This window comes from Sinocyclocheilus grahami, unplaced genomic scaffold (assembly GCF_001515645.1).
Source record: "Sinocyclocheilus grahami isolate Dianchi unplaced genomic scaffold, SAMN03320097.WGS_v1.1 scaffold355.1, whole genome shotgun sequence".
NCBI lineage: Eukaryota > Metazoa > Chordata > Actinopteri > Cypriniformes > Cyprinidae > Sinocyclocheilus > Sinocyclocheilus grahami.
The window spans coordinates 1,465,124-1,489,948 of NW_015505534.1; the positions used below are offsets into that span (position 1 = coordinate 1,465,124).

Sequence of the window (24,825 nt, forward strand, 5' to 3'; positions counted from 1 at the left end):
TTGTGTTTAGGGTGTGTGTGTGTGTGTGTGTGTGTTTGCGCTTGTGTGTGTGTGTGTGTGTGTGTGTGTGTGTGTGTGTGTTGGTGCTTATGTTTGTGTGTGTACCTGAAGTAACAGGCTTGTCTTGGAAAATGATCCGCTCCAAACGGCCCAAGAGTTGAGAGGCCAGCTGGCATGGATCATTTAATAGTACAGAATGAGAAAGACACAAAACCTGACCCAACACCTTCACATCCAGAAGCTCTCTGTAACACACACACACACACAATAAAAGCACATACACACAGGATAATCTGTCTCAGCATTTTCTGACACTTCATAAAAATACATTTAGACACTTTTTGAACTAATGTTAAAGGGATAGTTCACTCAGAAATGAAAATTCTGTCATCATTTACTCACCCTCATATTTTGAAGAATGCTGGTAACCAAACTGGTTATCATTGACTTCCACTGTGTGTGTGTGTATGTGTGTGTGTGTGTGTATGTGAATGTATATATACACACACACACACACACACACACACACACACACACACACACACACACACACACATTTCTCAAATAATCTTCTTTTATGCTTCTCATAAGAAATAAAGTCATATAGGTTTGAAACAACATGAGGGTAAATAATGACATAATTTTTAGGTGAACTATCCCTATAATCCCCATAATATCAAAAAAATATTTATACATTTATTTATGATAGAAATTTAAATGTTTTTATTATACAATGGTATACAGTATATATGTAAATGTAAACAGTTTAAAATTTCTATTATATATGTATGAAAAAATATATAAATATTTTTATTTCTATTATACATATATACCCATAATATCAAACAGCTATTCATGCAAAACAAACTTGTTTGCTGAGCTCATAATCGTACTTCTCTGGTATGACGGCAGTTTTAAGGTCCTCCTCGACATGATAGATAGACAGACCCCACAGTTTATGCAGCAGGAACTCATAGTTAAACAGACACTGCGTGAGTAAAGGAATAATCTGCTCGGAGTGGATGTAATGATACGGCAAACAGTGGAGCTTGCGCAAATTAAATTCATAGCACCTCCTTCCCTTCTCCTTCCTGATCCAGGCTAGTGGCTGAAAAACTTGGCTATTTGGGACATTCCCATTAAAGTAATCTGCAAAGTCTGCATGTACAGCTTTTATTGAGTCTGCTGTTGGTGCGTATCGCTGCAGGACGACGCAGGCGAACTCTGCATGAGTCCAGCGCAGAACCCACGTGCCGTCACTTTCCACTTCTGTGACATAACCCTTCAGACCATGCAGCAGTCGTGCCACAAATGCATAAGGCACTGGAGAGTATTCAGAAACGGGAATCGTCTGATGATGCAAAACCGCCATCTCACGTGTGATATGATCATCACGCCCCAAAAGCACCAAAAGCTCCTCCTCGGTCACACCAGAACAGGACAGTGATATGAGTAAAGCAGTGCGTCGCACCAAACATGGCCCATGCTCTCGCTCCAAACTAACAAGGACGCTCACGAAAAGTTTATTCGGATCCGTAGGGAGGTTGAGACTCTCTTTTGGTGTAAAGGAGCTCCATTTCCTGGTCTCAGCATAGGCTAAATTGAGGTAGAGAGGGGATGGACAGGAAAGACAGGACTGGAATAAAAGGCTCCACTGGTTTTCAGTCAGCTGGCGAAAATCTGATGCTAGTCTTGACACCAGTCCTGAAGTGATATCCTTACGGTTAAGGGCCGGTAGGGACAGGACAGTGACCTTAACTTGGGACTGAAAAAAAAGAAAGGCAAGAAACTGACTGCCCTCAAAAAACAATCATTGCTCTGATCATTATTTGCACTATATTTTTTTCTATTATTAATTTTAAATCAAATAACATATAAAATAAGTCAAAGTCAAGTTTATTTATAAAGCGCTTTTAAAAACGAGTGTTTATCAAAGTGCTGTACAAGCATACTCAATTTAACACAATAGACACACAAAAACATAAGACCAAAACCAATCATAAAAACCTGCTCTCATACGGTGTTAAATGCCAAAGCGTACAGTTGAGTTTTAAAATATAAAATAACATTTAACTTTAATAAAATAAAATAACATAAAATATATTCTATAAAATATTTAACATTTATAGTGCACCAGACTGGGCCTTATTCAGAACTATATTACCGATCAAAAGTTTGGGATTTTTTCTTTTTTTGAAAGAATTTAAAAGTTTTATTCATCAAGGACCCATTAAATTCATACGAAGTGACAGCAAAGGCATTAATTATGTTACAAAATGTTCTGTTACAAAAGACACTATTACAAAGTGTATATAAACAAAACAGTGTTTAAAAAAAATAATGCTGTTCTTTTTCACTTTCTATTCATCAAAGAATCATAAAAAAACATGTATCACAGTTTTCACAAAAAGATTACGCAGCAAAACTGCTTTTAACATTGATTAAAAACAACAAATGTTTCTGAGCACCAAATCAGCCAATCAGAATGATGTCTGAAGGATCATGTGACACTGAAGACTGGAGTAATGATGCTGAAAATTCAGCTTTGCCATCACAGGAATTAATTAATTAAATTGTTACATTTTAAAATATAATGAAAGAGTATATTTTATTGTATAAGAGTAACAATTATTATAAACTGAATAAAATATTTCGCAATTTTACTGTATTTTTTAGTGAGCCTTAGTAAGCATAAGAGACTTTAAAAAATTCAAACAACCCCAAACTTTTGAATGGTAGTGTAAATTCTCTATGACCCATCTGCTTACCTGTAGAATATGAGCACATTTAGACTGCGTGCCGGCAGACAGGACAGTGACGACGTTTGGCAGTAAAGCATTACTAAGCCAGGAAAGGTCAGCCTCATGTTCCTCACTCAGATTATCCAGACCATCCAGCACCAGGGTCAAGGGCCGGTCTTCTGTCACCAGGCCCAATAATGAGCACAGCTCGCTAGACAACTCTGACAGTGACTGTGAGGAAAAAACATAGACTGTATTTCATAGTGCAACACTATCTGTGAGACAGTCAAGCAATCTCACAATATCGTGTATCCAATACGGTGTAAAAGACCTTATGAATATTTGATTGATCTTTAAAGTGTTTATGCACCTCAGATATCTCTGTTTTGAGGTTATAGATGTTGGCTAACTGCAGACACAGGGTCTGGAGGAGCAGACGTGCGTTTCTGCTGGCGGATGTCAGACCTACAAAGCAGATCAGCACTTTGGCATCCCTAAGAATTAAACAGAATTACAGATTAAACACCAAATCAGCATATTAGAATGATTTCTGAAGGATCATGTGACACTGAGGACTAGAGTAATGCCATCACAGGAATAAATTACATTTTAAAATATATTCAAATGGAAAACAGTTATTTTAAAATTACCATTTTTTGTATTTTTGATCAAATAAATGCAAGATACTACTTAAAAATTCTTCTTTAAATGTTTTAAATTCATGTTTCCTTTGTTAGCCTACCCAGGTATCCAGCTAGGTATGAGTTGTGCCAGTTTGGCAAGTGTCGTGCTCTTTCCAGACCCCGGCTCCCCCAGTAACAGCACAGCATTCTGGGAAGACGCCGATGCTTCAAGTGCACGCTTCATTTCCATCAGAAAGTCCTGCCTGAATGCATAGCCCTGTGCTCTAACAAGGAAAAAGAAAGAACATTTATGTTCAATTCAAACTAGTCAAATAAAACTGAACCATGGTAGAATCTGTGACTCACAGTGTTTTCCCAAATCTGACATGACGGCGAATCTCTTCTTCAACTCGGAGTCTGGAAACCTCCTTCCTCTGCATGTCGAAGGAGCCTTTAGCCTGACGGACCTGCATAAGTCTGAAGCAACACTTTGAGAAGAACTTGACAGACAGTGATAAAGTGAGATGAAGAACAGAAGGACGAATGTGTCATCTTACTTGTTGAGGGATGCAGTGACAGTGCGCTGGAAGTGTGAGCAGAGCCGTTCCACATAAAACTGATGAGATCTGTTGTGTTTGGCACTCAGACCCTTCCTTCCCCAGCTGACGTTTGTCTCGTGGATATTAGTGTGTCTCAGCTTGAAAATAATTCAAATGCAAGATTTAATGAATCATTTTAACAACACTCAATACACATTTCGATTTCCATAAGGCAGAATGACTATGCAGTACAATCATGATATTTTTTAAATATATCTCTGAGAGGATAATGTAACTTATTCCTGTGATGCAAAGCTGAATTTTCACTCTAATATGCTGATTTGGTGCTCAAGACACATTTATTATTATCAATGTTGAAAACAAATTTCTGCTTAATATTTTTGTAGAAACTGATCATTATTCTTTGATGAATAGGAAGTTCAAAAACAGCATTTACTGTATTTGAAATAGAAATCTTTCTAACATTATAAATCTATTTACTGTCGCTTTTGATCAATTTAATTCATCTTTGATTAATAGATGTATTCATTTATTTTAACAAATCTTACTGGCCCCAGATATTTGAACAGTACCTTGGCTAGCTAGAGATATCTAGATAGAGAGATACCGACCTTGAGGTGAATGTTGCGTATGAAGCGCTGGTGAGCTTGATGCAAGGTTTGATTGATTTCAGATCTTCCTTTGTGCAGGTCTATAAACTGTGGTGCGTATTCATTTTTCAGATTGTACAGAAGGTCAGTGATGATCCTCTTATAGCAGTGACTGTACTCCTCCGGAGGCTGCTTTCCTCCAAGACCCTGTTCCACTTCCCAGTCCAACACTGAAACATGCGCAACATTTGGCTTTGTGAAAAAGTCTATGGCTTAAATATTGATAAAAATACTACAATTTTCTCCCCATGAGACTCTCTTGGAAGGTAAATGATCTGTGTGCAACTAAACCTACAATAAAAGTTGGCCCCTCAGTCTCCTGACAACATCTAAGTGTCTCCGTGTGCATCTCTGCCAAATCATGATTGTCCGAAACAGGATCTCCGACTCCTGAACGCAGGTCTATCATCCTGAAATCATATCCTCTCTGCTTACAGTGTAGATACAGCCGCGGATACATACTCTCCATCAGTGCACTGCGCTCTGGGACGGTATCTACACACACACAACATATGTCAAGTATAGCTAAATTCAAGTTTGAGGTCAGTACGATTTTTTTTTAAGAAATTAAAGTGTTATTAAACTAGGAAACAGTAAATTAATCAAAAGTGACAGAAATGAATTATCTAGATGGTGTCACACTAAAGACTGAAAATTCAGCTTTGTCATCACAGGAACAAATTACGTTCTCCCCATGAGACTCTCTTGGAAGGTAAATGATCTGTGTGCAACTAAACCTACAATAAAAGTTGGCCCCTCAGTCTCCTGACAACGTCTAAGTGTCTCCGTGTGCATCTCTGCCAAATCATGATTGTCCGAAACAGGATCTCCGACTCCTGAACGCAGGTCTATCATCCTGAAATCATATCCTCTCTGCTTACAGTGTAGATACAGCCGCGGATACACACTCTCCATCAGTGCACTGCGCTCTGGGACGGTATCTACACACACACAACATATGTCAAGTATAGCTAAATTCAAGTTTGAGGTCAGTACGATTTTTTTTTTAAGAAATGAAAGTGTTATTAAACTAGGAAACAGTAAATTAATCAAAAGTGACAGAAATGAATTATCTAGATGGTGTCACACTAAAGACTGAAAATTCAGCTTTGTCATCACAGGAACAAATTACGCTTTAAAATATATTCAAAAAGCAAACAGTTCTTTTTATATAGTAATAATATTTTACAATATTATAAAACTTGGTCGGGCATAAAAACATTAAAAATATGAAACTTTTGAACTATATGTGTGTGTGTGTGTGTGTTTCAATAATCTAGCGATCTAGCAAAGTATATGTGTTGTTGAGAGAATCTATATCCACCTTACCTTTATATCCACCACACAGATAGATCATGAATCTCCTGTGTTTAAAATGTAATGATGAAATATTGTCATCATGTAAGGTGTTTGGAGAAGAATCATCTTGCCGTTTTGGATCTCTTGCATTTGATCTTTGTTTGTAGTCAACACCCGCAGCTCTAAATGGTCCCTCAGACAGAGAGCCTTGGCCCTCCGGGGCCTCATCCGTACATGAAGATGCATTTTGAACATTTACTGTTCCCTCTTTCTTTTCCTTTTTGTATTCTTTTTCTTCCTTCTCTATCTTATCTAGTGGCACAAGGCTCTGCAGGAGATCAGGAGGACCGTTTGACGAAGCTTGGTCCTTTAACACCAAAGAAGAATTCATTCATGTATGTTAGATCACATCATGTCTGCGTAAATTATATAATTATAATAAATGCTTAAAACGTTAACATACCATACTAACCTTGAACCTCGTTTGCTGAAACACTGCGGCTTCTTTCTCCTCAAGAGACGAATTCTGAGTGGTTCCCTTCAAATGACGCTGATGCAAATGGTACTGGAACAGAGAAAAATGAATAATTTAACTAATGATTTTAATTTGCAGCTTCCTTTGTTGGAATTTCTCAAATTTAGATGATCCTTTCAGAAAATACTTCATTCGATTTTTGACCATTGTGGTATTTTTTATATTTGATTTTCATTTTTCTTAATATTTATATTTTGTCTGTCTTTATTTTATTTTTTCTTTATACATTTTTTACTTTGTTTTTCAAAATATTTTTATATTTTTCTCCTTTATCTTCACACATGTATTTTATTTTCTATTATATTTATTTCAATATTTGTTTTATTTACTCATTAAGTCTTTCTATAATTGCAATTAATCTTTTACACCTGATTTTAATTTTTTTTTACATTTATTTGATGCAATAATTAAAGTGCTATAAACATGATTTAAGCCTGATAATCCAACGCATTTTTAATAAAGAATAATCATTACTTATTCCTTTAATTGTAATTGTTTTTTCCCATTCATTTTCTTTATTTTATTATTTCCTATTTCAAAAATATTTTATACTTCATTCATCTTCATACATGCATTTCCTATTAAATGTATTTTCATATTTGTTTAATTTATTCTATAAAAGTCTTTACTTCATTACTTTTTCTGATAGGCTATATATCCAATAAAGAACAATAAACATGGTTTAAGCCTGATAATCCTAAGAATAGTCATTACTTATCAATCATAACCCAATATGAGACTAAAATAGATTCTGAAACATTAATTAATTTAACTTACTTTAAGGTGCGCCGTGATTTCCAGCTCTGTTTCCACACTCACTCTGGATAATGGAACACTCTGGTGGCCTAAAATGTTTTTCTATCACATAATTAAGGACATCTTACAATATATTAGCACATACATCTCACAACATATTCTGTATGATTTATAAGCTTTTGTACCCGTGGGGACCACGAGTCCCCATGAGTCTGTGTGTAGTCAGGTTTAAGTCCCCAACAGGATATATAAACCAGTACACACACACACACACAAAGAAAAACAAGTAGATAGAATAGAAAAAATAGAAAGCTAGTGTTTGTTAGTTATTTGTTGTTGTTGTTGTTTTAAAACAAAAAATAAAACAAAAAAGAAGATAAATATAGATAAAGTAGAATTAAAATAGAATAGAAAGTGCTACACATAAATAATCCATTTTAAATTTACACGGAGGAAAAGTCTTCTGTATTGACTTTAAAAGGATAAAATATATTACATTGAAAATACAATCTTACCGATTTTTGCTTGTTTCTTTTCGGTACAACTCCGTTTTTGTAATATTTCCACATGGCACAAGAGTCCGGGCAGCAGGCTTCAGACACTGGAAAAGAGAACTGCTAATAAGTTGTGTCCATGCTGCGGTCTTTAAAGTCCGCTCATACGGGATACCACTCCTGAGTCCACGCTCGCCTGAGGAGCTGTGCGTTCATTGCGCTGCATCAGTGACTCGCAGTCACCGCTAGATGGCGTCCTGTGTGTTTTCATCGCGCTGTCATGGGACCCAAATGCTCTGCAGCTCACACTGCTGTCAAAATGTCTTTCTTTCCTTTTCTTTCAGATTTTCGTTTATTATTTACATACTTGACTTTCTATATTTTTATCTTCATGTATTTACTTTTCTGTAACTTTTTTTCAAAGTTATTTTTTATTTATTTAGTCTTTATTGTAATCATTTTATATTTTATTTATTTATTTAGTCATTTATTAGACGCTTTTATCCAAAGCGACTTACAAATGAGGACAACAGAAGCAATCAGTTGTAGTATTAAAACAACTAAAAACAGATCCAAAACTAAAAGCTGAAACTTCATAAATACTACCTATACACATTTTAGAAATAAAGAGATTAAATAAAAATGACAAATGCATACAACAACATTTCAAAACTTAACATTTAAATGAAAACCAAAAGAATAAAGCTAAAAACAATTCAACAAAAGGTATAAGAGTATAATAATGATTCTAACGTAACACTAAGCAAACACCAAAAAAACAACTACATATGTGTGCATGTGCAACCACACACACATACAGATATACTGTATATGTACATACACATTTATAAATGCAATATATATATTATTTCATTTCCATTTAGTTTGTTGAGGTATTAAAATAACTCAAATTAAATCAAACTAAAAACTTAATAAAAGACCTATACAGACATAATAAATTCAGACATAATGCAACTAAAATTTAAATAAATAACAAATGCAAGTAATACAAATCAAACGATCAGTACGATTATCAGTAATCCTAAAAAATAGCACTGCCAAACACACACGCAAGAAAACAACAACTTACACATAAGAAATGGTTATAAAAACTGAAACAAGTAATAGGATATATATACTGTTATATGATTTTACTAGTCTTTATTTTTGTATTTTATTCATCTTTATTTCATCGTTTTCTTTATATTTTCTTATTTTAGATTTCTAAAATATTTGTAGTTTTCTCCTTTATCTTTGTTTTCTCTTATATATCTTCACCCGTGCATTTGATTTTCTGCTTTTTATGTCAACAGTTGTTTCATTTATTTCTTTATTATTTATATATTTTTTTATTCCTATTTTCTTAATATTTTTATTTCAATCTTTTTATAAATAAAATAAAAGTTCCTTCATTTCATTTCATTTTCTTTCTTCAAATATAATTCATATGTGACCCTGGATCACAAAACCAGTCATAAAGTCAGAATTGAGATTTATGCATAAGTTTCCCACTAGGAAATTTACAAAATATCTTTATGGAACATGATCTTTACTCAATATCCTAATGATTTCTGATCATTTTGACCCATACATACAATGTATTTCTGGCTATTGCTACAAATATACCCGTGCGCTTCTTGCGACTGGTTTTGTGCTCCAGGATCACATACACGCTTCATATTTCTACTATATATTTTTCTTTCTATTTGTTCTGTTCATTCTTTCATTTTTGAGAATTGCGTCTTTTTCTATTTTATTTTTGTCTATTTCTTATTTCATTTCATTCTTGATTTCAGTAATTGTTTTCAACATTATGGCCTAGTTTCACAGCCAGGGGTTAGATTAAGCCAGGATTACACTTTAGTTAAATTAGAATCTTTAAGTAGGCTAGTTTTTTTTTAAACATCACTGTGCATCTTCATACAAATCAATGGCACTGCGCACTGGCATGTTTTCAGACATGTCAGTGCAAGTTGCTTTTAGTTAGGACTGCTCAAACACGCATTTTAACAACACAACTGGGCATATAGCCTACATTTTATTTTCGTTGTCTTTCTGTGCTGTACTCAATCTCCCATAATGCTTTGCGGTATTGTTATTGTGTCGCGCGAACATGGCCGCGCTGTCAGGCAGCTCCTCAGAGTGCTGCACTCTCAAAAAGACCCTAAACAGGTTCATATACAGCACATCTTCCTCCCCAAGAGTGCGAACCCGCTCGGAGCCGCTGTACGTGATCTCTCTGGAGCGCTACGGCCGAGACGCGGACTTCGCGCTCCGTTTCCCGGACAGCATCTCCATGTCAGAGAGTCTGTTCGAGGCCACTATCACGGATGGAGACTGTAAGATCCGCGTGTCTCTGGATCCCGCGGTCAACAGACTCATCAGCGTCAATGTGCTCCGCTGCGGCTCTGTCATACGGCATGTGGAGCTCAGCCGCGGGGAAGACAGCGCGTCTTTTCATGCGTGCAGCCTGGAGGTGGACAGACTCTCCGGCGGCGATGCCGCTCTGAGGGCGCTCTCTTCCGTCAATGTGAGGGCCATTCCGTGGATGGGAGCAGAGCCGAGCGCAGGTCCGCTCAGAGCGCGCAGGAGCTGCTATCTGCCGCTGTGGAATAATCACGACTTCTGTGGAGAGATGTGGCGGGACACGGCTCCCTCTGAACCCGACGCGGAGGAGGAGGAGGAGGAGGAGGAGATACATGGTGTGGAAGATGAAAGTGAATCACTCACTTATAAACATATCACTTGGGGCCTATATTTTTCACCTAAACAGCTTCCCTCTAAAATACTTAACATTATTGTATTATTAACTGGATTTCAACAACCTTTAATATTAATACTTATCACACATGAAAAAATGTATGTATTAAAAAACTGAATATGTGACCCTGCACCACAAAACCAGTCATAAGGGACTTTTATTTTTTAAATTGAGATTTATACATCAGCTGAAAGCTGAATAAATAAGCTTTGCATTGATGTATGGTTTGTTAGGATACGACAATATTTGGCAATCTGATTTCCAAAATCTGGAATCTGAGGGTGCAAAAAAATCTAAATATTGAGAAAATCGCATTTAAAGTTGTCCAAATGAAGTTCTTGGCAGTGCGTAGTACTAATCAAAAATTAAGTTTGGATGTATTTACGGTAGGAAATGTACAAAATATCTTCATGGAACATGATCTTTACTGAATATCCCAATGATTTTTGTCATAAAAGAAAAATGGATAATTTTGACACATACAATGTATTGTTTGGCTATTGCTACAAATATAGCTGTGCTACTTATGACTGGTTTTGTGGTCCAGGGTCACATATTTGAATATTTTAAACAAGTTTGAAACATTTTCTAAAAGATTTTAAACAGAAGAAGTGTGGAAAACTGTAGACAGTGGTAGAGAAATTAGCATAACAAAATATTTATTATCCAGTGGCTGTTAACCATGAAATACATGGGTCAAATTCACCTTCAAACACAAGGGGATAATTCACTCCAAATAAATAAATTAAATAAAATAATAAATTCTATGATGTTTTACTCACCTTCAACCTGCATGACTTACTTTTTTTTCTGTGGAACACAAATGAAATTCATGCATGTGCCTTTGTTTCTGGTGGCAGATATTGGCTCCACTGTTTCCCTCGCAGAAGTACGCAGACATTTCTTGAGTGGATCTCGGCGTTACCGGGGGGCTTTGTGTGTGCGGATCCTTCACAAATCCAGACTGATTTATTACGGGAAAGCAGATCAGAAATGTGAATGTCCTTATAAGGTCAGAGGTCAAATACAAGACATCCTTTTCCGTGCAAATATCTGTTAACAGTAGGAACTTGGTCATATGTAATAAAATAAATATTGTTTTTAACATTTGTAGTAATTTTTGGAAGAATACAAGTTGCTTTGGTAAGAACGAATCTAATAAGAAGCAGAGATGCAGTATATCAAGCGATATTTGATATTTATTGACTAATATTGTGGGCACTTCAACTTTAACTTCAACTGTTCATCTGTATGCCAGTCTAAACTGGTTCATTTTAGTTATGCATCACAAGATTGGTTTGACGTTGAATTTAGCTTCTTCCATCAATCTGTTGTCCTCAGGCAGAGCTGCAGGTTGGTGACGGCTCATCCAGTGCCTGTGTTGTGCTGTGGAACACAGTCTGTCTGGAATGGTACCGAATCCTTCATCCGGGTCAGGTTGTAAGATTGTGTCGCTACAGAGTCAAGGAGAGTTACAGCAGCCGCACGGGGCAGGAATCAGAGCCACACATTGGTAGAGAGAACATTAAACTCATCTAGCATATGAAGTTATGACATACACACTACCGTTCAAAAGTTTTGTGTCGGCCAGGTTATGTTTTTGATTTTTAATCAAAATTATCTTTTCTTTAATGATCTTTTATGCTCACCGATGCTGCATTTATATGATCAAAAAATACAGTTACATAGTAATATTGTGAAATATTTTTTACAGTTTAAATGAACTGTTTTCATATATTTTCATTATTATAAATTTTTCCTTAATGTTTTAAAAATGTCTTTTAAAAACTTTACTGACCTAAAACTATTGAAGGTTTGTGTCTGTTGCAGTATATGAATAAGATAAAAAAAATATTAGTTCTTATTTATAACATGGATATTATTCAGACATATTTTGTTTCTTTGAACCTTCTGTTCATCCTTCAGAGATCAGTCTTAATTCCAGGAACCCCACTGCTCAAATAACTATCATCCCCAAGAACCAGATTTCGCCGGACTGGATTTTACCAGACCTGCCTCATTCATTCATCTGTGGGTATGTGTACAAAATCACAATCCCAATATCCTTTATAGTCTTGAATTGAAATCAAAGAAATGTACTAAGTGATCGTGCTTTACAGGCACGAGCTTCCAAGTTGTCCACAAGGCCACATTTCCGACATCATTGGTGTTGTGATCTTTGTGGGTCGACCAGAACGTGTCAGGAGGAAAGGTGGGACGTTCGGTACACACAGAAATATGCTCAATATGCATCTTTAGCCAAAAGACTGAAAACCTTTCCCCTTACAGATGGGCAAAGGTCAGAAATCGAGGAGTATCGTTGGCTTCAGCTGGCAGACAGAACATCAGACAAGCCAATCATGCTCAAGCTTTTCTCCACGTCACAGCCTGACATTCAAAGCCGCATCTGTCCAAGTAAATAGTTTTCTTCACTGTCTCTGTATCATTATTATAGACAAACTATCAATTTTGATTTTTTTCTATTCAGTGGCACTGCTTGTCTGCACTAGACTAAAGCTGATCAGGAGTGCAGTTGACAGAGCTACAACTTTTGAATATCTTACCAACACATCGCTGACCCAGGTTTACTGCACAGGTGAATAACACACTTAAAACACCTTTATGAATCAGACATAATATACACTACTGTTTAAATGTTTGGGCTTTTTTTGTTGACAAGTTATAACCTTTATAAGGAAGATCAAACTGATCAAAAGTGACAGAAAAGACATTTATGAGGTTACAAAAGATTTCTATTTTAAATAAATGCTGTTTTGAACTTTCTGTTTGTTTTCCACAAAAATATTAAGCAGTTTTTAGCATTGATGATGATAAGAAATGTTTCTTGAGGACCAAATCAGCATATTAGAATGATTTCTGAAGGATCGTGTGACACTGAAGACTGGAGTAATGATGCTGGAAATTCAGCTTTGCCATCACAGGAATAAATTACGTTTTAAAATATTATAAAATACAAAACAAGTATTTTAAATTGTAATCATATTTTACAATATTACTGCTTTTGCTGTACTTTTGTTTAAACAAATGCAGCCTGAGCTTAAGAGACTTCTTTCAAAAACATTTTCAAAACCTGTAGTAACTATAGACTTATTTCAGAATTAAAAGAATCCAATGCTATTATTTTCAAACATAAAAACAGGCACAGGGTCTCACCCCGTGATGCCATACAGAGGGATACGGCCCATCCGGCAGTTTCTCCACTGGCTGAGGCAGGTGGATGAGAGCAGTCTGCTGGAAAGAGCTGTGATTGGAGGATATTTCAAATACCCACCACTTCCTGTTTCACTGCATAACTTCATGGAAAACCGACACGGTGAGAAGCAGAAAGCTATTTGAGAATGTTTCTAGATTTTGCCAGGGTTCATGTAAAAATAGATATGTTTTTGAATGGACTAAGCATGGAATAATGACAGCCTGTACTGTGTAGTGTGATGAAATGAATTCAGTACTCAAATGTGTTGCTGTACCATTTCAGGTTTTCTTCCTGTGACTAATTTCAGTGTGTGTTTGCAGGGGAAGCTGGTCTCATCAGTGGAGGAGAGATGAAATTAGAATGTGAGAAGTTAATTTATAGAGAGAAGCGGCAGTTTGCTATTCAGTGTGTCATCACTGCAGCCTGCTACCATCATAGAGAGGTATATACATAGACAGCAACAAATAACCCACACTATTATACAACCAACAACATAATAATTAATAACCCCAAACTGAACAGTAGTGTAACTCTTTTTGCTATATCTCTATTTTCTTTTCTTTTATAGGACAGTGGGAGAACACAGTATTCAGATCTTCCATCAGCTCCACTCAGTCCTAGAGTACGACGGCAAAGAGAGGGGTGTGTGATTGTGTGTGTTATCTTGGGTTTCTGATGTAATAAGTATGGACAGGTTTGTCCAAAAATCATCAAAAAATGTCTTGCAACCTACAACATGAGCAGAAGTGTAAATGAGATTCGATAACTACCGTGGTAGTAATAACTTCACTGTCACTGCATGGGACTGAGCAGCTAAAGCACTCCTTTTAAATTTTCTAAGGAAGATCAGAGGATATCTTACATTTTCAGTTTTGGGTAAACTGTCCTTCAAGACTGTTTTTACCACAGGTCTGAACCTCACAGGACACCTGTGAAACGGAAACTTTTCAGCAGTACTAGTCCTAGAAAGAGGTACGAATGTTTGGTTTCTGTCCGATAGAGAAGAACTGCTGTTATTGAGTGGAGAATAATAATACTCTCTTCTTCAGGCTGGCACCACCTCTGCAACCACTTGCAACGGAGGATGATGCGGAGAGAGGTAAGAGCCATAAAAATGACTGGATTCATCCTGCACATCATTTCACCATGAAACCAGAAAGCTAATCAGGATTAACAATGAATATTGACAAAAATCGCTTGTGAAAAGCAAATTTGATATGAATTTCAAGAGAAAGATCATTGTGTCCCTGTGCCCTGCAGATTTTTCCCTGTTTGATGGCGCCATGGAGTTTCTAGTCGGAGAACAGGAAGATGACAGTAATGATGAAGATGAAGACGGAGACTTCTTGACGCCGCCCACTAGTCCCATGACCGCCCGCCTGGGGCTGACACGTGTTGCCAATGAAACTTTGCCACGGCTTTTTTGTTATGAGCGGCGACACGTCCAGGCTGTTGCCGTGGGGCTGCAGGTTAACAACTTTCACAAGCTCCTCCCACAGAGAGAGCTGGAGTCATTTAGCCCCGCCTCCTGCTACACTGGCTACTTCACTCTGACAATGAGAGGTGCACATTTAAAACACACACACAAACATTTTTGCATGAAGTTCGAGTGTTAGTCACAGCGTATTTGTAGTATTGTGACCAAAGTTTTTTAATTTCTCTACTTAAGCTCTATCAGATGGAGTGATGCTTGATGTTCTTTTTCTGCCTGCTGCCCCGGGAAACTTGCACTGGATGCCCCTCCCCCTTTCGCACAATAACTCCTGGGAGTCTATCCTATCACATGGAGGCTTTTCACCACATGCCCCGCCCCCAAGCCCTGGTAAATATGAAGCAAGTGGGCTTTATTTATTCAGAACGAATTTCAGTGCATTCACATAAATTGCCGTATTTTAGTTTATTCGATAATGCTTTCAACAACAACAACAAAAATCGCAGGAGTTTTATTCATACTACATTCTGCTAAAAAATGCCAGTGTTTTTATTGTTTTTTTTAATAAGCCTATGGTAAAGCTACTTGTATGTGAGAATTATTTTTATTTCAATTAAATAAATATAACAACTACCACTAAAACTTTATTTTATTTCCTGTGGGAATAAATTAGCTAAACATTTAAATCTGGTTTCTCTTTCTTCTCCAACAGCTGACTTGATCGCCACAGCAAACCAGTTGACCAATCAAAGACTACTGTGCGTGTTAGATGCATGTGCATTAGGAGGAGAGAAGATGGAGCTGGTACTAAACCGTGCATTTCCTTTACGATGACAGACACCTTTTGGAGATGGAAGGACACACTGATACAAAAGAAGTTTGTATGAGTTTATACAGCCTTTGTAAACAGAATAACCTTTAATTTGTGTGAATATTTATAGAAATTATTTATGTAGTTTTTATCAACAAAACATGTTTTTTTGTTTTATAATTCAGTGTGGCTCCATGTGGTTTACTAACCATGGTAATAAAACTTTACCACATGATCTTTTGTTGATTCATTGAGGGGTTGGTCCATGGTGCAGAATCCTCAAAGGTTCAAGACTTTATCGTTTTCATAAACAATCTCGCCTTTGATTATTACATATCTGATGAGCTCCTGATGGCCTCCGAACTGGTAGACCAGATGTTCCCACCTGCAACAGAGGAAGAGAACTCAAATTATAACAACCTCCTTATCAAGTCCCATCAAGCACCAGTTATAATCCAAACCTGTATATCTGAATCTCAATAACTGATTTTATTTGATGTTAATATTTTTAATTATATTTTATTTTTATATTTTTAGTTTTCACTAATTTTAGTTGAGATTTTAGTCATTTTGTTGTGTTTTGTCATTATTATTAATTTTTTAACAGTAGTACTTAAAGGGATAGTTCCCCCAAAAATTAAAATTCTGTCATTAGTTACTCACCCTCATGTCGTTTCAAACCCGTAAGACCCCCGTTCATCTTCGAAACACAAATTAATATATTTTTGATGAATTCTGAGGGCTCTCTGACCCTCCCATAGACAGCAAGGGTACTACCACGATCAACGTATTACGAAGCTACGAGTCACCCTGGTGCCATTTTGGAGAATATCCAATGAACGTAAACGGAGTATGTTGATCTGTGTGAGCTGCGGCACGCGGATACGCTGTTTACATCACCGCGTGATGCAGCTCACACAGAACAGCATATGCCATTTACATTCAGTGGATATTCTCCAAAATTGCGCAAGGGTGATGCGGAGGAGACGAATTGTTGAATAAAGTCGTTTTTTTTCTTTTGTGCACAAAAAGTATTCTCATAGCTTCGTAATATTATGGTTGAACCCCTGATGTCACATGGATTATTTTACCGATCTCCTTGCTTCGTTTCTGGACGTTGATCGTGGTAGTTACCTTGCTGTCTATGGGAGGGTCAGAGAGCTCACGGGATGCATCAAAAATATCTTAATTTGTGTTTCGAAGATGAACGAAGGTCTTACGGGTTTGGAACGACACGAGGGTGAGTAATTAATGACAGAATTTTCATTTTTGGTTGAACTAACCCTTTAAGTACTTAAAGTTGAACTAAACAAAAATGAGAAATGTTGACTTGGCAACTAGCTGAAATAAAATAAGTAAAAGTTTTTTAAGCATTTAATTTTATTTCAGTTAATGTTTATTTTATTTCAAATTACATTTTATTTTGTTTTAGTTTTAATTAATAACCCTGTTTTTTAATATATAACTATTTTTATGCCTTATTCGAACGTAAACTATTCAGCAGTTGCCCTCATAGATCTCTAGTTACTGTATGGATACGATCTAACCGTGGTGCGTTGATGATCACAAGGTCCCCCTGTTTCCCGATTTCAAGCGATCCATGCGTATGTGAACGGTTGAGAGCATAGGCTGCATTTATAGTACTTGCAGCCAAAGCTTCTGGCATAGATATCTTCATCAGCACACATGCCAAGTGCATCACCATAGGCTAATAAACAGAAAAAACAGAATGAAATTAAGTGGTCACGTTACATTTCTACTGATAACTTTTATTCCAAAACGTTTTGAGTCTTATGGTCACCATTGAGCAGCAGTAGGCATTGGGGTTGAAGTCACTGCCAAGGGCCACTATGACTCCAGCATCAAGCATATCTCTCGCACGTGGTGGAGACAGCCTTCAACAGACACAAGGAGAATCAAATCCCTGATTTCTTCCAATTATTTTATGGAAAACATCAACATTGTAGTTATTTACCTTAATATATAGGCAGTGGTGGGCAGGAGGACTGCTGATGTTTTAGCTTTTGCCATTGCAGCAATTCCATCATCTGTCACTTCTTCTAAATGGCTGATGGCTAAAGCGCCAAGTTCTGCCCCAAGCTGTTAGACAGGTGGACAAGGAAGAGACACAGATGATGTAAGAAACGACAATTTCAACGTTTATTAAAGTATATAAGTATGCATGCTTACATGTGCCGAGTTCATGGGATGGAGTTCATCGCCATGAAAGTTGATGTTGAGGCCCATATATTTGCCAGCCTTGAGTATGCAACGTGTTGAGTTCAGATCAAACACACCTTTCTCACAAAATACATCAATGTTGTCCACCTGCAGTTCACCTGAAGCAATTTGCGTTTTTATCTTGGGCAACTGCACTGCCACAATGTCCTGAGTGGCTTCCTCCATAGTTTTACCTCTGAGAAAATGGATGTTAAACAAATTAAGGTTTGTAACATTTGGGGTTGGTCTCTTATGCTCACCAAGGCTGCATTTATTTAATCAAAAACAGTAATAGTGTTTGTTATAAAGACTATGTACTTGGGTACTGCATGTGCTCCGCAGTATGTTGCTGATATCCCGATTGGCAGTGAGTTTCTTAAGAAACGACAATTTCAACGTTTATTAAAGTATATAAGTATGCATGCTTACATGTGCCGAGTTCATGGGATGGAGTTCATCGCCATGAAAGTTGATGTTGAGGCCCATATATTTGCCAGCCTTGAGTATGCAACGTGTTGAGTTCAGATCAAACACACCTTTCTCACAAAATACATCAATGTTGTCCACCTGCAGTTCACCTGAAGCAATTTGCGTTTTTATCTTGGGCAACTGCACTGCCACAATGTCCTGAGTGGCTTCCTCCATAGTTTTACCTCTGAGAAAATGGATGTTAAACAAATTAAGGTTTGTAACATTTGGGGTTGGTCTCTTATGCTCACCAAGGCTGCATTTATTTGATCAAAAACAGTAATAGTGTTTGTTATAAAGACTATGTACTTGGGTACTGCATGTGCTCCGCAGTATGTTGCTGATATCCCGATTGGCAGTGAGTTTCTGGCTGAATTGATCACCCTCAGCATCTTGAGTTCAGTGTCCAGCTCAAGCCCATATCCGCTCTTACACTCCACCAGCGTGGTTCCAGCTCTCATCATGCGCTCCAGACGGCTCTGTAACCCATCTAATAGTTGTCGTTCAGTTGCTGAGCGAGTATGTGCCACTGTGAAATGGATTCCACCTCCTGCTTCATGCACTTCCATATATGTGGCACCGGCCAGCTGTACACACACAACAGGGCACAATGAAAATACTTCATTACTTGTATTAAGATGCTTGTTCAGATAACTTCTCTGACACAAAGACTTAAAGATATATTCATATAATATAAAATGCAAGAGTAGAAACAGATGGGGAAAAAAAGGGAGCAATCTTACACTCCACCAGCGTGGTTCCAGCTCTCATCATGCGCTCCAGACGGCTCTGTAACCCATCTAATAGTTGTCGTTCAGTTGCTGAGCGAGTATGTGCCACTGTGAAATGGATTCCACCTCCTGCTTCATGCACTTCCATATATGTGGCACCGGCCAGCTGTACACACAACAGGGCACAATGAAAATACTTCATTACTTGTATTAAGATGCTTGTTCAGATAACTTCTCTAACACAAAGACTTAAAGATATATTCATATAATATAAAATGCAAGAGTAGAAACAGATGGGGAAAAAAAGGGAGCAGCACCTTCATGGCAAACTCATGCACTCTGTCTCCGGCCCATACTGGATGTGTGTGTGCATCGACCAGGCCTGAAACATTGTGTTAAGATTTTCAACTTTTTTTTAAAAGGAATTGTCAACAGAAACGGTGGTAGATGTAACACTTACCAGGGATGACACACATGCCAGAAGCATCCAGAACATTGTCAAACTTTGCTCCTTTGAACTGAAACTCAATGATGTCTGCTGGTCCAACAGCTTTAATTAGTCCATCACTACACACACACACATTGCATTTGCATGTTTTATGGGGACATTCCATAGGCGTAATGGTTTTTATACTGTACAAACTATTTTCTATCAGCCTACACCAACCCTACCCCCTCACAGGAAACTTTCTGCATTTTTAGATTTTCAAAAAAAAAATCATTTTGTATGATTTATAAGCTTTCCTCATGGGGACCTAAAAAATGTCACCACAAGGTCAAAATTGACTGGTATTACAATCCTTGTGGGGACATTTGGTCCCCACAATGTGTTAAATACCAGGTACACACACGCCTAAATGAGGACAGCCCATATACTTAATTGTTATTTTATAAAACGTATAATTACTAGAGACTAGCCAAAATAACCTTAAAAGAAAACTTTTCTCCCAAAGGAGATTTTTCTAATTTCGGTGTACAATTTTGTCCCAATATATAATTAATTAAAAGCAGAGCGCTTATTGTATTTTTAACAACTTCATGTAATACATCTAATCTCCCTTTAAGGGAGCCATGAAATATATTTTTTCAAAGCAGTCTTCAATGCTTTAATTTTTTATTTAAAAAATAAATTTACTATAAAAATAGCTCTTTAAAATTGTTTAAAAACATGCAATACATTTTAACATAACCTATTAGATAACAGACCATGAGCGTTTTCCAACTGTTTATTTACATGCTGAATTCATCACGATAAATAAGTGAAGACTTACTGTCCAATGAGCACACTGCCATTCTGAACGACTGCCAGCGTCTGCATCCCATCTCTGGTGAGGTACTCTTCACCATTTCTACAAACTAACACCACTTGTGTTGCATTCTTGACTAAAAGTCTGAAACTGCTCGCAGACATTGCTGGGTTAACTTTGGTGCAAGTGATTCAGAGCAGAGCTCAGGGATAAGAGTGGGTAAATATTTAGCGAAGCCAAAATTGGGTAACTGGACGAAGGTCGGGAAGGAAACAGGTAACTGAATTACCAATGATCAGTGAGGGAGGAACTCATCTTCAGCCGATCTAAGTGTTTTTCCTTCTCTTGCCGGTGTAATTTTACAGAACAAATCTGTCTAAAGCCAAATGTATTAGTTTACTTAAATTGGCTAGAGTGACTACTGGGGAAAAGATTAATGCCAAACAATATAGGATATTTAAATAAACTTACTACACTACACATACTGTATAACTTAGTTAAAACGGTAATTGCCTTCAAACTGATCATTTAGAAAATGTTGAATACACTCTAACAGTGAACTTTAGCATTCATGAATCACCGGTTACCAAATTAACCTGATATTCAGTGTCAACTAAAAAGACACAAGATGGGACTTCATTCTGTCCATCTGCAACTACCAGAGACTGTATAAGGTATCATATTTCAGAATTAGTGCTGAAACACAAAATCTTATTGTTAATGACAAACAGTGTTATTCTAAAGAAAAATATGCACTTATGAATTGTTGCATTAAGTACGTAGAGTCGATTCTGATTTCATTTTGACTTGAAATATTACAGTCAAAGAAACGACAACAAAAAAAAACATACAAACAGCACAATTTATTTGTCATTGTGCCACCAATAACTTTTACGGTGTAAAAAATAACTAACAATTTTACGAAGAAAAGAGACACAGCTTCACATAAAACTGGGACAAACTGCAAAATAACCAATAAATCATCCAATCCGATTAGAAAAAGAAATCAAATCACTCTTCATTCTCTCATCTCGCCGTCTTCTTCCTCTTCTTCTACTCCTCTTATGTACAAAACATTATTACACCTGCAGAAAAGAAAACAAAGTTATTACATTATAATACAAAGTATGCATTTTCTGATATTACAGAGTTGTAAATTGAGTTTCAACTTAATGACCCTTACCTGATGAGCACCTCACCAAGATGCCCCGCTAATGCTCCATCCACATACTCTTCTGTGTTTGCCAGCTAGATATAGCAGAGAAACGGAGCTCAATAACCCATATCAACTCAGACGTGAGCATTGCTCTAAATCAGTGGTTCCCAACCCTGGTCCTGGAGGCACCCCAACACTGCACATTTTGCATGTCTCCTTTCTCTGACACACCAGTTTCAGGTCTTGAAGTCTCTACTATTGAGCTGATTGTCTGAATCAAATGTGTTTAATTAAGGAGACATGCAAAACGTGCAGTGTTGGGGTGCCTCAAGGACCAGGGTTGGGAACACTGGATATGTGCATTTTGTGACCTGCTAGTTTACTATGGATATTGTATGTAGCAGATAAAAACACCAGCATCAATGACTGATGGATTTATAAACGTGAATTATAATCAGACATACCTGCATGTTCATGTAGCCGTCCACGGACACCAGGTAGCCCTTGTACTCCATACCCCACTTCAGCTTCACCATCACAGGCTTTCCCGTGAGGCCGTTCAGAAAGGGCTTGGGGTTCAGCGGCAAGCTCTGCAGAAAAGAGTTCAGTGTTAGAGATTAAGTTTGGAATTTCATATCATAATTTGGAACCAATCCTAAAAGTATTCCAATAGGAATTATTTTATAGAATTCCAACATAAAAAAATAAAAAAGAGAACTTTTCTATTATAGTCCCAAATAAGACTGGATAGGGCAACTTAACATGCTTCTGTGGAATATCACAAGGAACTAATATTCCCAAAAAATGTCAAGGAGAAAGACATTAATGCAAAAAAAAAAAAGCAGGCTTCTGAAGATTTGACTAGATAACGTTGCAATAAAATTTTGCTCATCTCATTAGAAACTTTAGTTAACCGTCTCATAGTATCCTTGTTGGATTCCACTGAATTAGTTGCGAATTGAACAGAGAAATACAACACGAAGACCTTTAAGATTTTGTCACAAGGAAAGCAAGCTAGCTTTCTACACAGTGAGCATTTTAAACACTATCTAGGGAGGCAGCTGACTAGGTTGCGACATAGCAAGGGGAAATATTGATCATACGAGCTCAGCGTTTCTAACAAAACATTGATCGCTGCTGAAAACAACGTCCGCTATACGTTCCAGATGCTAACATTCAGCTCATTCATGAATGAAAACCACCTCGCTCTTTTACAGAACCTCAGATATTAAGCCAAAGGGAAAAGATTCTGTAGGACTTACCATGACTGTACAGCTAAAGTAGTATTAAGGAAGAAAGTGTGTTTATTTAAATAGCATAGGCTATTGTAGCATACTCGCACGCCTTGCCGCCGAATGAGGGAAGGACTACAAGCGCACTTTGACCGCACGGCGGGAGAGGAGAGCGCGTCTGAGCACAGCGCCACACGCAGCACTGGCGGGTAATAGCACCATATGAGCACAATGGGCCCGGATGCAGTGTTGCCAACTTAGCAACTTTTCACACTACCCTAGCCACTTTTTCTTCCAAAAGCAAAATTTAAAATTTATTTGGCAACTTTTAGCAACTTTTGATAAGTGACTAAATAAAAAGGCACACATTTTCCATCCAAATCACACAAAAAGAGGAAACCAAAGATGCCTAGCAGCACACACATCACGTGAATTGAGTTAGCTGCTATGTGCAATTGTTCAATTTAATAATAATTGAATAATTGTTCATTTATGATACACTTTGTTAGTAGCTCGAACTTGCGATTGTTGATCAGTTAGTATGCTGTAAGAAAAATGGAAAATATACTTGTAATTTTTCAAGACATTATCTATTGTAACCCGAAAACAATGCGTAATTTAAAATGCAGGTAAAAAAACCAATACGGAAATTACTTTCATATTAACATAGTAGATTGTGCCCTATTTTTTTACAGACTTTTCTTAGAGTGTAGCATACTAACTAACTACTAATACACTGCTTAAAGCATAATTGTTGAGAATGTGTAGAATTACTAGTTTACTAGCTATAAAAAGAACCTTAAATTGTAATCATTCAAAAATGTGTAGGTATTCAATAATTCAATGTATTTAAAAATACAGTTATTTATATTTTAATATTCTATTATGCATATTATTTTACAAACAAATCTAAATTAACATAAAAATATATATTTTTGCTGAGATTTGATGTTGTGACAATTTTGCGCATTTTGGTTTTAGGACAACTTTGATGAAAGGTTTTGATCCACTTCAAATGTTGAATAGTGTAGAATGACTTTCACTATTTTGTACAATTAATTACATGCATTTTTCAATACCTACACATAAGTAAATAAATAAAAATAAAATGCATGCAATTAGATCTTGCACAGTTGATTCGTCTACTAAGTAAAGACGAGGTTTTTGCATTTTATTACCATGTATTCAAAGAGGCCATATTTGAAATGTTTGCATGGCTGACAGGATGGATTAGATATGCTAAGAGATTATTTTCCAGGTCTATTGCCTGAAAGGATGTAGCAAGGTATAGACAGAATCTATTAGTTTATTGTATCATGTGTACCTGCAGCACAAAATAAAGTAAATTAGTTTTTAAATAAAAGTGAGTTATATGAATTTTTCCAAAGATGTGCTGGGTGCTTTGTGAATGAATCAAAGCTTAGCAAAGCTGCCTGAAAGCCCATGCTATAGCGGATTAGAATGGAAATCTTTTGCAGATCCGCATTCCAGACAAGCATTTTTTCAATATTTCAGAAAGTGGCCAGTCTTTTATCCTTTACTTTCCTGTTGACCAATCTTAAAATGCAACCTTTCCGCCTTCACCAAATCAATATACACTCTTCTCTTTTCCTGTCAGCTGATTTCACATGATTTAAATCTCAAAATATACTTATACTTTGATTTCAGTTACATTAGGAATCATAATTTGGAACCAGCCCTAATGAGCGTCATCCAAGAATCAAATAAGAACTTTTGATAAACTGAAAAAAGAACAGTGTGAAACAGTTTTCTTTACTAAATAGCTTTTGCTAATTAAAATACATTTGAATGATAATTTAAATGATGTTAACCTCAAATGACAGCCATATAAAACATGATATTTAATCTCAGTTCAGAGGCAAAAGCCTCTAAGT

General features: G+C 36.8%; 4 protein-coding genes across 5 annotated transcripts in view; 1 reads left to right on the forward strand and 3 right to left on the reverse strand.

Moving 5' to 3' along the window:
* The window catches only part of LOC107548777 (uncharacterized), a 19,766-nt gene extending 11,957 nt beyond the window's left edge, over positions 1-7,809 (reverse strand). Inside the window, exons 1-13 of the mRNA XM_016229584.1 lie at positions 7,638-7,809; positions 7,186-7,266; positions 6,346-6,438; positions 5,904-6,240; positions 5,312-5,515; positions 4,536-4,744; positions 3,922-4,061; positions 3,731-3,841; positions 3,484-3,648; positions 3,112-3,235; positions 2,769-2,972; positions 894-1,765; positions 106-245 (exon numbers count right to left, since the gene is read on the reverse strand). Of these exons, the coding sequence (XP_016085070.1) occupies positions 106-245; positions 894-1,765; positions 2,769-2,972; positions 3,112-3,235; positions 3,484-3,648; positions 3,731-3,841; positions 3,922-4,061; positions 4,536-4,744; positions 5,312-5,515; positions 5,904-6,240; positions 6,346-6,438; positions 7,186-7,266; positions 7,638-7,733 (2,776 nt within the window). The 5' untranslated portion in view covers positions 7,734-7,809. The remainder of the gene's footprint in view (positions 1-105; positions 246-893; positions 1,766-2,768; positions 2,973-3,111; positions 3,236-3,483; positions 3,649-3,730; positions 3,842-3,921; positions 4,062-4,535; positions 4,745-5,311; positions 5,516-5,903; positions 6,241-6,345; positions 6,439-7,185; positions 7,267-7,637) is intronic.
* A 1,655-nt stretch (positions 7,810-9,464) lies between these two features.
* Positions 9,465-15,920, forward strand: LOC107548808 (uncharacterized protein CXorf57-like). Its single transcript, XM_016229628.1, has 15 exons — positions 9,465-10,360; positions 11,280-11,431; positions 11,761-11,932; positions 12,346-12,454; positions 12,540-12,631; positions 12,709-12,834; positions 12,908-13,015; positions 13,580-13,753; positions 13,954-14,075; positions 14,202-14,275; positions 14,543-14,605; positions 14,683-14,732; positions 14,894-15,196; positions 15,303-15,455; positions 15,778-15,920. Exons 1-15 carry the CDS (start codon positions 9,772-9,774, stop codon positions 15,897-15,899), a joined length of 2,409 nt encoding a protein of 802 aa, XP_016085114.1. The 5' UTR covers positions 9,465-9,771; the 3' UTR covers positions 15,900-15,920.
* A 20-nt stretch (positions 15,921-15,940) lies between these two features.
* On the reverse strand, positions 15,941-21,169 carry LOC107548809 (probable imidazolonepropionase). 2 transcript variants are annotated; one of them, XM_016229630.1, is made up of 10 exons: positions 20,567-21,168; positions 19,756-19,862; positions 19,613-19,677; positions 19,315-19,461; positions 18,874-19,004; positions 18,526-18,751; positions 17,852-17,976; positions 17,678-17,771; positions 17,424-17,584; positions 15,941-16,261 (listed from the first exon to the last, which is right to left on the reverse strand). In XM_016229630.1, the coding sequence occupies exons 1-10, from the start codon at positions 20,704-20,706 to the stop codon at positions 16,156-16,158; spliced, it is 1,302 nt and encodes a 433-aa protein (XP_016085116.1). In that variant the 5' UTR covers positions 20,707-21,168; the 3' UTR covers positions 15,941-16,155. The 2 variants fall into 2 exon arrangements, with proteins under 2 accessions (XP_016085116.1, XP_016085117.1); XM_016229631.1 differs by lacking the exon at positions 19,315-19,461 and having other exon boundaries at positions 18,874-19,151; positions 20,567-21,169.
* A 221-nt stretch (positions 21,170-21,390) lies between these two features.
* snrpf (small nuclear ribonucleoprotein polypeptide F) lies at positions 21,391-23,089 on the reverse strand. The gene is made up of 4 exons (XM_016229632.1): positions 22,961-23,089; positions 22,163-22,288; positions 21,726-21,790; positions 21,391-21,627 (listed from the first exon to the last, which is right to left on the reverse strand). Exons 1-4 carry the CDS (start codon positions 22,961-22,963, stop codon positions 21,561-21,563), a joined length of 261 nt encoding a protein of 86 aa, XP_016085118.1. The 5' UTR covers positions 22,964-23,089; the 3' UTR covers positions 21,391-21,560.
* Between the last annotated feature and the right edge of the window lie 1,736 nt (positions 23,090-24,825).